This window comes from Bufo gargarizans, unplaced genomic scaffold (genome assembly GCF_014858855.1).
Source record: "Bufo gargarizans isolate SCDJY-AF-19 unplaced genomic scaffold, ASM1485885v1 original_scaffold_1311_pilon, whole genome shotgun sequence".
Taxonomy (NCBI): Eukaryota; Metazoa; Chordata; class Amphibia; order Anura; family Bufonidae; genus Bufo; species Bufo gargarizans.
Genome location: NW_025334303.1, coordinates 249,533 through 262,349, shown reverse-complemented (window position 1 = coordinate 262,349; position 12,817 = coordinate 249,533). Strand labels below are relative to the sequence as shown.

Genomic DNA, 12,817 nt, shown 5'->3' with positions numbered 1-12,817 from the left:
AGTCAGAGCAACTGGATTTACCGTATATTTTTTTCTTGAGGACATTTTGCTAGTCATCCGACTGGCTTTCTCAATTACACTCACCTAAAGAATTATTAGGAACACCATACTAATACGGTGTTGGACCCCCTTTTGCCTTCAGAACTGCCTTAATTCTACGTGGCATTGATTCAACAAGGTGCTGATAGCATTCTTTAGAAATGTTGGCCCATATTGATAGGATAGCATCTTGCAGTTGATGGAGATTTAAGGGATGCACATCCAGGGCACGAAGCTCCTGATCCACCACATCCCAAAGATGCTCTATTGGGTTGAGATCTGGTGACTGTGGGGGCCATTTTAGTACAGTGAACTCATTGTCATGTTCAAAAAAACAATTTGAAATGATTCGAGCTTTGTGACATGGTGCATTATCCTGCTGGAAGTAGCCATCAGAGGATGGGTACATGGTGGTCATGAAGGGATGGACATGGTCAGAAACAATGCTCAGGTAGCCCGTGGCATTTAAACGATGGCCAATTGGCACTAAGGGGCCTAAAGTGTGCCCAGAAAACATCCCCCGCACCATTACACCACCAGCCTGCACAGTGGTAACAAGGCATGATGGATACATGTTCTCATTCTGTTTAAACCAAATTCGGACTCTACCATTTGAATGTCTCAACAGAAATGGAGACTCATCAGACCAGGCAACATTTTTCCAGTCTTCAACAGTCCAATTTTGGTGAGCTCGTGCAAATTGTAACCTCTTTTTCCTATTTGTAGTGGAGATGAGTGGTACCCGGTGGGGTCTTCTGCTGTTGTAGCCCATCCGCCTCAAGCTTGTGCGTGTTGTGGCTTCACAAATGCTTTGCTGCAGACCTTGGTTGTAACGAGTGGTTATTTCAGTCAACGTTGCTCTTCTATCAGCTTGAATCAGTCGGCCCATTCTCCTCTGACCTCTAGCATCAACAAGGCATTTTCGCTCACAGGACTGCCGCATACTGGATGTTTTTCCCTTTTCACACCATTCTTTGTAAACCCTAGAAATGGTTGTGCGTGAAAATCCCAGTAACTGAGCAGATTGTGAAATACTCAGACCGGCCCGTCTGGCATCAACAACCATGCCACGCTCAAAATTGCTTAAATCACCTTTCTTTCCCATTCTGACATTCAGTTTGGAGTTCAGGAGATTGTCTTGACCAGGACCACAACCCTACATGCATTGAAGCAACTGCCATGTGATTGGTTGACTAGATAATCGCATTAATGAGAAATAGAACAGGTGTTCCTAATAATTCTTTAGGTGAGTGTAGAATGGTTTGTACGAGAAATGTCTGGCATTTAATACTGGCAACTTGAGCTTCAGTCACCGAGGTAAGATGTTCATTGCATTTGCATGACTGAAACTGTTATGCGTGATTAAACTGCCTTGGGAGAGGTGTTGGAACAGCATTGTAAGTGGAAAAGGACACATTTGCAGAGAAACGTTTGCATTTTAGACACAGTGGAGGACTGGAGGCGTGAAAGAAGATGGTTATGTTAAATTGGAGAAGCCAAGCTTGAATAGAGGTGGAGGATTGCAACACCTACTGTATGCCACTTACAATGCTGTTCTAACACCTCTCCCGAGGCAGTTTAATCACACCTAAATCGCTTAAGTCATGAAAATACAATCAAGTCACCAGTATTTAAATGCTGGACATTTTTCGCACAAGCCATCCTAACTGAGAAAGCTAGTTGGATAACTTGCGAAACGTCTTCAAGAAAAGTCCAGTTGCTCTGACTTTATACTACTTGCATTTAAAGGATGCAGGGGTCAAGCTGCAGATTTCTAATCTTCACAGAGTATGTCTTCTTACCTAGTGTGTCTGCTTTTTGGTTGTTCAGGTTGTTTTGATCTGTCCAGGAAAGAGCAAAAGAATGAGAAAAATGTACAAGCAACTATAGTGACATGCGAGCCAGTACCGGAAGGGACAATGTTAGAATTAGTTTATCGTACACAGCAAACGCACAAACCTCATTGTTAGTGTAACTTTTAGGCCAATGACAGATGTGTTAACCATAACCATCAAGACTAAGATGTCTACTGTAGTCCAGATTTAATGAGCGAGAACTTACCTTGCCCGGCCAGAATAGAAATAAGTGATTTAGACTGGGTGGAAGAAGTCATTAGTGCTTATCCTTCAGTAAATCCTGAATGGAGAATGTGATGTGGAACATGATGCGGGTGAAGTGCAGTGCACTCTGTGCCACATCTCTACCTCAATGACAACCCAGTATGGTCTCACAGACCATTATGCAAAGCCTCCCTGTGCTGTATACCCAGTTGGTCTTGCTGCGGTGCTGCCAACCTGACCATTATGCCCAACCACTAGAACCATCAATCCTCTAAAACCCATGAAGCCTGATTGTTTTCTCTGCCCAGTATACCCAGTCTGTCAAACTCATACTGTTGCCCGGCAAATACTCGACTCCTTGTCCTATATACTCACCGTCATGTTTGCTGTCTTCACAAAGTTTCCCTATCTAGCCCACCTACTACCCTGTGCTGTCTGTTAAGTAAACTAACCCAGCCATTTGTTTTCTTTGAAATAATATACCCCAGTTGCTACTCCTGCCCTGCATACCAACTATACCGCCTGCCTAGTCATTTCCCTTAAAGGGGTTGTGCCATGATTAATGCAAAAAATTAAAGTCAGACATCATATAATGAATGACAATTTCTTTCTAACAAAGTTAGAACCAGCCCTGTACCTCACATGGATCCTGAGATCTCCCCATTAATTGCACCAGCAGTTCTACTAGATTTATTTCAGGCTGGCAGCACAGGGGGGCGTGTCCTAATGTCCTAATCGACAGTTGACGATTTAAACTGAGCATGTGCGACCACCTCAGTGAGATGGACAAGAAATAAGGAAAAGAACAAACAGCAGGTGGCGCTATACAGATACATTTTATCAAATAGCTCAGTGGCTATACTAAAATTTGAATTACATGGGAATGTTTACAGCAGCAGGAAAAGAGTGTGCTGATCATGTTTGAGACAGTGACCTACGTCCTCTTAGCAGAATTTTTGTGAGGAGAGGGCTGTATGAGAGGAAGAGTGTCATAGGAGTGACCAGTGTTAGAATAAGCTATATGAGATGATAGCAGGAGGGGAGGAGTGTGTTGACCCTATCTTGTGAAGTAATGCAAGTATGCAAAGAGGATGGCTGTGTCAGAATAAGCGGGGAGGAATGCATCAAGGTGCATCAAAATCCACTAGTAACACATGTGGATTTTGGTGCAGAAACCCTGGGAAATGTGCAATAAACGCCAGACGGAAAATTCTGTTTGTAAACCTGGTACCCTAATGGGGTCAAATTGATGGCAAGTCTGAAGCCAATTTGACATGTTCACTACAGATTTGCAGAAATATCCACAGTGGAAAAATCTGCTGCGTGAGGACCTACCCTCAGATGAACACAAATTTAAAGGGGTTGGCCACTTTCTGGTTACTGTTGTCCAATGTGTTTGTGAGAGGATTATATTGGCACTTACTAATATAGTCCTTGTTAAAAATCTGCACCATTGTTTCAGAAGGTATTCCCCTTGCTTACAGGGTCTTATGTGCTGTCCACACAGAGGTCCTGTCCATAAAATGGCTGCTGATGGAGGCTCATGTGACTAGGCAAATCACCTCCACGTGATGCCACCTCCATTCAAACACACTGCACCTGCCATCTTTACTTATACAACTGGGGGTTTAGTGCAGGTGCATTGTGTTTGAATGGAGGAGACATTCCATGGAGGCGATTTGCCCGGTCACATGACCCTTCATCAGCAGCCATTTTATGGACAGGACCTCTGTGTGGACAGCACAAAAAAAGTCTAGAAAATGGTGCAGATTTTCAACAAAGGCTATATTAAGAAGTGCCATATAGTCATCTCACATACACATTGGTCAACAGTAACCAGAAGGTGGACAACCCCTTTAAGAAATTACAGAGCACCTTAAAAGACATCCTGACACTATTACAGACTTCTTTAAATGAGAGCATCAGTTTGACCACCTAATAGACTGATACAATTACACTCTAATAGCATCTATTAACGATCCCCCAATGTGATAAACGGGGGAGAGGTGAGGCTGAAAGAAAGTATTTCCTGGTTTTGTGGATTGACATGATCCTTTCAGGTCACAGGGTGCATCACATGATCCTTTTCAGAGCAGCTGACTGGCCAAGATAGATCATGTGACCTTACAGAACCAGGAAGAACTTTCTTATTAGCCCCTATTTGGCCATTTAATGGGTGTAATTGTACCCAGTAGTATAATACTATTAGGGTATTATGCCAATGTCCTGATTTTGATAGATCTGTTAAAATGACATGTTCCCTTTAAATGCAACTCTTAGCTGTATGAAACATTTGTTGTTAAAATATATTCCTGTTAATAATTCCTACAAGGTAAGAAAATAAATGAAAGGGGAACAAAAGGTTACTTTTTAAAAGTATTAGCCATGCGGTCCAAAAATAAGTCATTAGACATTTTCTCAATAAATACCGATCCTGGAAAACGTTTTGGTTAATAAATTAACTGTAAACTCAATAAATAAAAGACTCAGATTGAAATGTAATATTCTAGGGTCAATTCATGCGTAGGATGACCATGGCTGTGGCTTAGCATGCCAGCACGATCAATATGGAAAGAAAAATATGATTAATTACAAAATTTGCTCATAAAAAGTAGGTTGTTTAAAGGATGAGATGTGCAAAATTGCAAGAAGGGACATGTGGTGGTGTGAACGAGCCCTCATTTTGACTTTATCTAGAGGACTTGCTCGATGTCCCTATTTTTAAGGCACTCTTACCATATTGGAAGCTTTCAAAACCTTAAATGTTCTATTATCCACTTTGGCCATTCATTGAGAAAATGCTAAATGTTTGTAAGTAAAATTTTGACTTTTGACATGCAAAGTTAGAAAGTTTTCTTTTTTTTAATAGATGTGACCAGAGGCATCGGCTCTAAGGCTTTAACAGAAAATGCATTCTTTTACGATATACTTGTCCTATAAACTTTCATTGCCAACGTCTCTGGTGACATCACAAAGTGTAGAGTCAGGAGACTCAGAAGAACACTTCATGAGAAACCTGGACTTCTACAGAGCGGTTAGTGTAACGGATATAGAGCATGTTAGCTGGTTTAGTATGGCCTTAAGAGACAGCAGACATGCTACATCCTCACTTGTACTTGTGGGGGAAACTTCCAGTACAGCTTTGTTAAGCGTTTTAGCTGTGCTCCTTTTCAGCGCGCTCAAAACGGGGTTTGAGTTATCCATACCTGTTGTAAAACAAAGTGTGTGAGCACTGTACAAAAAGGAAAAAAAAAATATTTGATATACTCTTAAACATGAGAGAATTGTAAAAAAAAAATTATAAATGAAAAAAGCCATTAACTATAAGAACCTTTTTCATTTTTTTGTTCACACTCTCTAGCAACTTTAACCAGATACAGTACATTATATTTATAGTTTCTATTCATTCACCATGTATATTTTTCATGCCCCTTGTTACAGCACAGTTCATATGAGACCAGCCATAGATCTGTGGTTTCCCTGAACGGAAAACCTATAAATCAGTGTAGTTTAACGTGCCATATAGGGAGTTGTTCCTCCCCCCCCCCCCCAAAGAGTTTAGATCAAATTGTCTTGGCAACATACACTGATCGCAAAAATGGACTCTCTATCGATATTCTTAAGAAAAAGTTACTAGACAGAATGTACAAACCAAAATACAAACAATTAGTCCTGCAAAAGAACTGTAAAAGTTACCGCCAGACAAGCAAAACACAACCTAATTCTACTATAAGGAGGAAGACATAAAACCTACATTTGTTGGCATCTGAAGGAACATATTCAAAAGTGCTGAAATCTATACTTTTTGATATTTCTCTTCGATATGGTGCTTCCAGATAGAGTTCCAATGTACTCCTTCGTAAAGATCCGTTTTTTTCTTTTACAGGTGTACTCTGTCTATCAGACATGAAGGTTACACTTGTTTCTGGAGTTCCTTCTTCATGTTTTTCATATCTGGCAGGTTCAGTTCCCTCTAGCGTAGGGTCTTCTTTTTCTCCAGGAATAGTTTCAGAAATGCAGTTTTCTCTCAATACTTGATCATTTAGCTTGGAGATGGACTCATTAAGGGTCATGTGACCAGAAGAGACATTTCCTACCAATTCCCCAGCTTCCTCATTCTTGGCCTCTTTTTGAAGTTCTTCTAAGCTTTTAGCATTCGTTATTCTCTTTGGTGCTACAGTTTTCTCAATTGTTTCATTTACTTCCTGCAGCAAAATATCCGGAGCTTGAGAACCAGAAGGAGCACTTTCATCAGTCAGTGTCTCCCGATCAGCTGATATGCTCTGAGAAGACTCCAAATTTACTGTAGACAACTTAAGGAATGTTTTTTTTGGTTCACTAGAATACAAATAAACATTGGCTTCACTCTTTACCCCAGCATGCTCATTATTCTCAGCCACACTGTCTGCAGTCTCCTCAAGATTAGGCTGAGAATTTTGTGACTCTTCATACAGTTGTTTAAGTTTATCATCAAAATAACTAGAACGAGTTTTGGGTAGGACAACCGGCATCTCAATTCTTTCTATAATTTCTTTTTTGCATAGCTTTTCTGGTGGGGGAGCATTATACTTAGCGTTTGGTTCAGATGATATCTCATTTACTTCAGGTTCCCTGGATAAAGAACCTTTTAGTTCAGATGCAAGTTCTTCAGAATTTATATTTGTGATGTCACTGGAAGGTAGAGCAACTGTTTGACCAAGTGCAGTGGGGATATCAGAATGTACATGCCTAATTAAACTTGTTTCAGTGAGATTGTCCTGCTGAGGCTGGGTTGTATCCTTATTCCCAATCTCTGTCTTTTTGGATGAAATATTGATTATTATAGGCTGATTGTCCTTATATGGTCCTGATGAAACTGCCAGGACTTTACTAAAAGTTTGGACAGGTTCGTCTATGCCCATATACTCATGTGCGGTCAGATTTCCATTTTTAAAGTCTACTGTATTCAGAGATTCATTGTACAGATTTTGTAATTTTCTATCAAAGTCACTAGGGTCATTTTTGAGCAGAATGACAGTTTTTTCAATATTTTCATTAACCACCTCCCTCAAATCAGATGCTTCATCTTTTCCTGTAGAATACTCATTTTCTGAAAGTTCTTTCTTGTTTTCCTGTAGAGGCTCAGCTACATTAGAAAGTACAGGTGAAACAACATCAAATCCATTTTGTTTTACAAGAAGCATTTTTCGACCCTTCTCATTAATTTCCCCATTTTCTTCATCTCGATACACACTTTGAACATCGGGACAATTTTCAAAAGTTGTGGACTGGGGCTTTTCTTCTGGTGAATTAATATTTTTACCCAATAACTCATCCTGTAAGGTTTTCAACCCTAGGCTAGTTTCACTTTCTGCAATCTTTTTTGGATCAACTGAATTTTCCAAGACATTTGTAAGTGCCCTTTGCTTTTCATCGGATATGCCAGAACCTTCTTTGGCTTCACGCTTATCAGCAACTGTACTGGAAGATTTCTGATAGTTGGAGGGTATCAAACTTTTCTGAAGCACTACATCAACTGATCTTATTGGCTTCTCAGGTTTATTATTTCCACCACTAGTGTGACTAGGATTTATCTCAGTTTTGTTTACTGGCTTCTGTTGGTCTTCCTTTTTACCATTTCCTCTGCTAAATTTCCTAGAAGTAGGTTCTGCATTATATGCCTGAAATTGAGAAACAGCTGATGGGTCCTGTCTAATATCATGCAAACTCGTTGCTGCTAGTCTACTTTTAGCTTTTAATATGAATGGTTCTTTGATTCTTATGTCAGGATTGGAACCAAACTGCTTAGTGGAGTTTTCTGGGAGGGTTTGATTATTCCACTTATTGTCTGATTTATTTGATGTATTCCAGAAATGTTTTAAACTTTGGAAGGATGTGGATTTTATGCGATCTTTTAGACTTTCATTTGCACCTTCACCAAGTGAAACACGTCTTCCAGGAAAAATTTTCTCTGGGTCAGTAGATTTATCAGTTTCAATAAAAGTTTGTATTGTGTGCCTCGTTTTGAATTTTGACTTTGGATCTGCCATAGGTGCCAGTTTGTGCTCAGTCCAGTTTTCATTCTCCATGGACTGTCCATCTGGTTTACCTTTTGTTGTATCTTTGTTCCTATCACTTTCCCAAAATGATTTTAGTTGATTGATAGGGGATATGGGGTCATCTTCATCCTCCACTATCACTTTTTTAAAAGTCACAAGGCTTGCACCATTCTGGTAATCGCCGTCAAAAGAATCGCTTTTTGGGGTAATTGATTCAACTGGACTAAAAGGATGTTTGATATCACTTAAGACTGGCTTTTTGGTTGCATCTTGAGATGGCTTATCCCCTTCCCACAATAGTTTAATATCACTTACTCTCCTTTGTGGAATTATGGATATATCCTCTTCTGTTTTTTGGGAACTTTGGTCTTCTTTTTGTTCTAAAGTAGGAGTCAAAACCTTAGTTTTGTCTTTTACCTTATCCACTGGTGTTTCTCTTGCATCATCCTCATCCAAAGAAGCCACCTTTTCCTTCAATACACTACTCTCTACCTTTTCAGCTTCCAAACGTTTATTGTCATTTTCAAATACAGAAAGTTGTGGATATTTTTTAGGGGAATCATTTATTGACCTACTCTGAAGTTTTCCACCTCCACTTCCACTCTTTCCAAATCCCAATAATTCTGTTAAACTTTCTTTTTCTGTTTCAGATACTTCTCCCACAGCAAGTTGTGGATCTTTTTGAAGGGAATCACTGTCAAAAGAACTGATTTTTGGAGCAGTAGATAATTCAAATGGACTAAAAGGATGCTTGACATTATTTATGGTTACATCTTGAGATGGGCTGTCCCCTTCCCTCAGTGGTTCAACATCACTAGCTCTTGTTTGTGGAATGATTGCTACATCCTCACCTGTGTTTTTTAAACTTGTGTTTTCATTTTGTTCTAAAGTGGGAATCAAAAACTTAGTTTGGTCTTTTACCTTACCCACTGGTGTTTCTCCAGTGTCATCCTCATCCAATAAAGTCACCCTATGCTTCAGTTCACTACCCTCTTCCTTTTCAGCTTCCAAACTTGTTTTGTCTCCCTCAAATACACCCCCCATGGGAAATTGTGGATATTTTTTAAGTGAATCCTCATTAGCTGATGAGCTACTCTGAATTTTTCCACACCCACTTCCACTCTTTCCTAACTCCAATAATTCTGTTAACCTTTCTTTGTCTGTTTCAAATACTCCTCCCACAGGAAGTTGTGTATACTCTTGAGGGGAATCACTGTCAATAGAACCACTTTTTGGAGTAATGGATAATTTGACTGGACTTAAAGGATTCTCAGTATTACTTAAGACTGGCTGTTTGGTTGCATCTTGAGATGATCTATCCCCTTCCCACAATAGTTTAATATCACTAACTCTCCTTTGTGGAATAATTGACATATCCTTCTCTATGTTTTTGGAAGTTTGGTCTTTTTGTTCTAAAGTAGGACTCAAAACCTCCTCGAGTTCTATTAGCTTACTCACTGGAGTTTCTCCTGTATCATCCTCATCCAAAGAAGCCACCTTTTCCTTCAATTCACTACTCTCTTCTTTTTCAGCTTCCAAATTGTCTTTTTCAAATACTCCACCCACAGGAGAGTGTGGATGTTTTTGAATTGAATCATCATTGACTGAACTACTCAGAATTTTTCCACATCCACTTTCACTCTTTCCAAACTCCAATAATTCTGTTAAACTGTCTTTGTCTGTTTCAGATACTCCTTCCACATCAAGTGGTAGATATTCTTGAAGGGGATTGTCATTGATTGAGCTACTCTGAATTTTTCCACATCCACTTCCACTCTTTCCAAACTCCAAGGATTCTGTTAAACTTTCTTTGCCTTTTTCAAATTCTCCTTGCACAGAATGTTGCAGGTCTTTTTGAAGGGAATCTTCATTGATTGAGCTATGCAAAATTTTTCCAGATCCACTTCCGCTCTTTCCAAACTCCAAAGATTCTTTTAAAGGCATCTGATGAGGTGGAACGAATTCATCTTCTACAGGAGATAAAGAGTTTGTATTCATAATCTCTGGCTGGTCACCATCTATAGTCTTCATGTCCTCTTTGGATTCCAAATTCCTAGTCATTTGGGGAGTGGGATTCATCTGTTGTGTGGCTTCACTTCCACTAACTAAATTATCAACATCATGTCTAGAGGCCTTATCTTCCAATTTGTCAGCATTAGTAATTAGCTTTTGGGGTCTAGTTTTTGATTCCTCCAACAAACCCACAGATGGCATTCGGTCATCAACCGAGTCAGAACTGCGACTAAACCAATCTAGAACTTTACTTATGGACTCATCCTGTGCCTTCATGACCTCAATTGTATATTTATCTTTGGATGAACTGGAGTCACTTTGGCTGCCTGCAAGAGCTGGCTTACCTTGCTTAGAGTTTGATACTTCGGAACTGCCTGGCTTCTTATCTGAAACATAAAAGAGAAAACAAATGCCTTTCTATAATTTGGACAAATATGGGTTTCTATTCTACCTGACCTGTAGTTTCATAATGGGGCCTCACAAAATTCAATATTACACGAATACAGTATAAGAAAAAAAAACAAAAAACTTGTTCACTAGCCTATGTTTTAGCTTTTTTTTTTTTTTTCTTCATCTGGAGTTATTTTAAATTACGGAAATTAAAAATAACATACAAACTATTGACTTTGTCAAGAACAGGGCATAATCAAATGCTACAGTAGAGATACAAAAATAAAAATTTTAAGCTACAAAATATATACAAATGAAGGCTAATCTATTATTTAAAAATGAAGGCTAGGTCCTTCATCACAGCAAATTTTTATGTTCATAAAAAATGTACCGTTTTGTATATACAGCTCCTATACAAACCTATGTGTCTCCATTGTTACAGATAAACTGTGTATTCTGACCCCGTAGCCATACTTCCTTTCGTCAGTCTCATAAGTCATGCGAACATACATTTAAAAGGGGTTTTCCAAGATTTTTTTTAGGTCATCTGTATCAGATCAGTGGGGTCCAACTCCCAGGACCCCCACCAATCAGCTTTTTAAGAAGGCACATCGGCACCAGAAGTAGTGGCTGTGCTTGGTATCGCAGTTGAGCTCCATTCACTTCAACAGAACCGAGTTGCCAGGGGTGGGCAACCTGGCTGTTGTGAAACTATAATTCCCAGCATGCTCCATTTATTTCTATGAGATTTCTGAGAAGAGCAGAGCAAGTATGCATGCCGGGAGTTGTAGTTTCACAACAGCTGGAGTGCTGCAGGTTGCCCACCCCTGGTCCAGGCCATGTGACATCACATTGCCCAGGCAGGGGATGGGTCAGACCACCACCGATCAGATACTGATGACCTATAAACAGGGACCGATTGAAAAAGAGTGACTTTAGAATCAGACTAAACAGAGCTTGTTTGTAGTCTGTAGCTATAGTAACACATCTGTTAAGGAGCTTTGGCCCAAAAATGTAGAATATTTATGAATTTGCTTCAATTATTTTTTTTTTTTATTGTTTTATTGGACATGCTTTGGAGCAGTAAATGGGGGAGGGGGGAATACAGAAGAGATGGACATACTCGAAGGAATGATGCACAATAATGATGCACCAATATCAAATGATAAATAATGTAAAGGCCGTTCATACACGAAAGAGTAAAGACAAGTATTTTCTTACTTGCAACCCTGCATCTGAAATCTGAATTGTTATAGGCAACATTAATTTAATTTAAAAAATTGAAGTTAATAAAATAATTTTTAGTCATATGTAAATAAAGCTTAAAGGGGTTCTGCAATTTTTTTAAACTGTTGATCTATCCTATGGATAGATCATCAGCATCTGATCTGCGTTTACTAGTATCAACTGGCCTGGGCGCGGCTAAGCCCAATTCAAGTGAACAGAGCTTAGCCGCGCCCAGGCAGTTGATACAAGTCGTGACGTCACTGCGCCTGCGGTAAACTGCGAGAAGGCCGCGGCGCTCCTGGAGCGCCGCTGCCTTCTCAAACAGCTGATCGGTGGGGGTCCCGGGTGTCGGACCCCCGCCGATCAGATGCTGATGATCTATCTAGAAGATAGATCATCAGTTTAAACAAACTGCAGAACCCCTTTAATCGTCGTATGAAAAGTTCAGCTGCATTCAAATAAACTAAGACTCAGGTTCTTACCATTGTCAAAATCTCTGTTTGCTATCAGAAAATGGTAACCTCTTTTCACCCCAAAACATATCTTTCCACATATCTGCAGACTGATATAATATAGCAGCCAGGCAAGTCTGCTCTTGCCTACACTGATGCAATGAAACCTTCTGCAGCTAAGTGAATGTAGAAAATTGCATAGAATTGTTGTATTCACTGACAACAAGCATTAATTTTGAAAATGATGAGGAACTGTAACACAGTGTATTAAAACATTGCGGAACCTCATTATACAGTGTCTAAAGATAAACTTTGGGATAAGCTGATACACTTTCTTATTCCCAGTGCAGAAATCATTGCAGATCCTGTGAATAAAGCAGGAATTTTTCCAATGCAAATATATATGATTAAGATATACTGTTCAATATGAGGTTGCGATTGCATAGAATTAAAGGGGGGGGGGGGGGGGTTCTCACTAACAGCACATGTCCCCCTATTCATTATGGGGATCAGGAGTCCTCTATTCACTCCATTCACTTTTATGGGACCGGAAAGTACAGTTCTAGGTGCCCCTTCTGGCAGTCCCACAGAAATAAAT

The 12,817-nt window shown here is 39.7% G+C and overlaps 1 protein-coding gene across 11 annotated transcripts in view; it reads right to left on the bottom strand.

The window, feature by feature from the left end:
* Positions 1-12,817, bottom strand: part of LOC122923176 (synaptotagmin-like protein 2) — a 122,576-nt gene that overhangs the window by 13,786 nt on the left and 95,973 nt on the right. For 9 of the 11 annotated variants that reach the window (XM_044273902.1, XM_044273901.1, XM_044273904.1 and 6 more), the window contains 3 exons: positions 10,495-10,536; positions 5,210-5,305; positions 1,842-1,880 (listed from right to left, as the gene is read on the bottom strand). In XM_044273902.1, the coding sequence (XP_044129837.1) occupies positions 1,842-1,880; positions 5,210-5,305; positions 10,495-10,536 (177 nt within the window). The remainder of the gene's footprint in view (positions 1-1,841; positions 1,881-5,209; positions 5,306-10,494; positions 10,537-12,817) is intronic. The other 2 variants (XM_044273907.1, XM_044273911.1) reach the window with 1 other exon arrangement.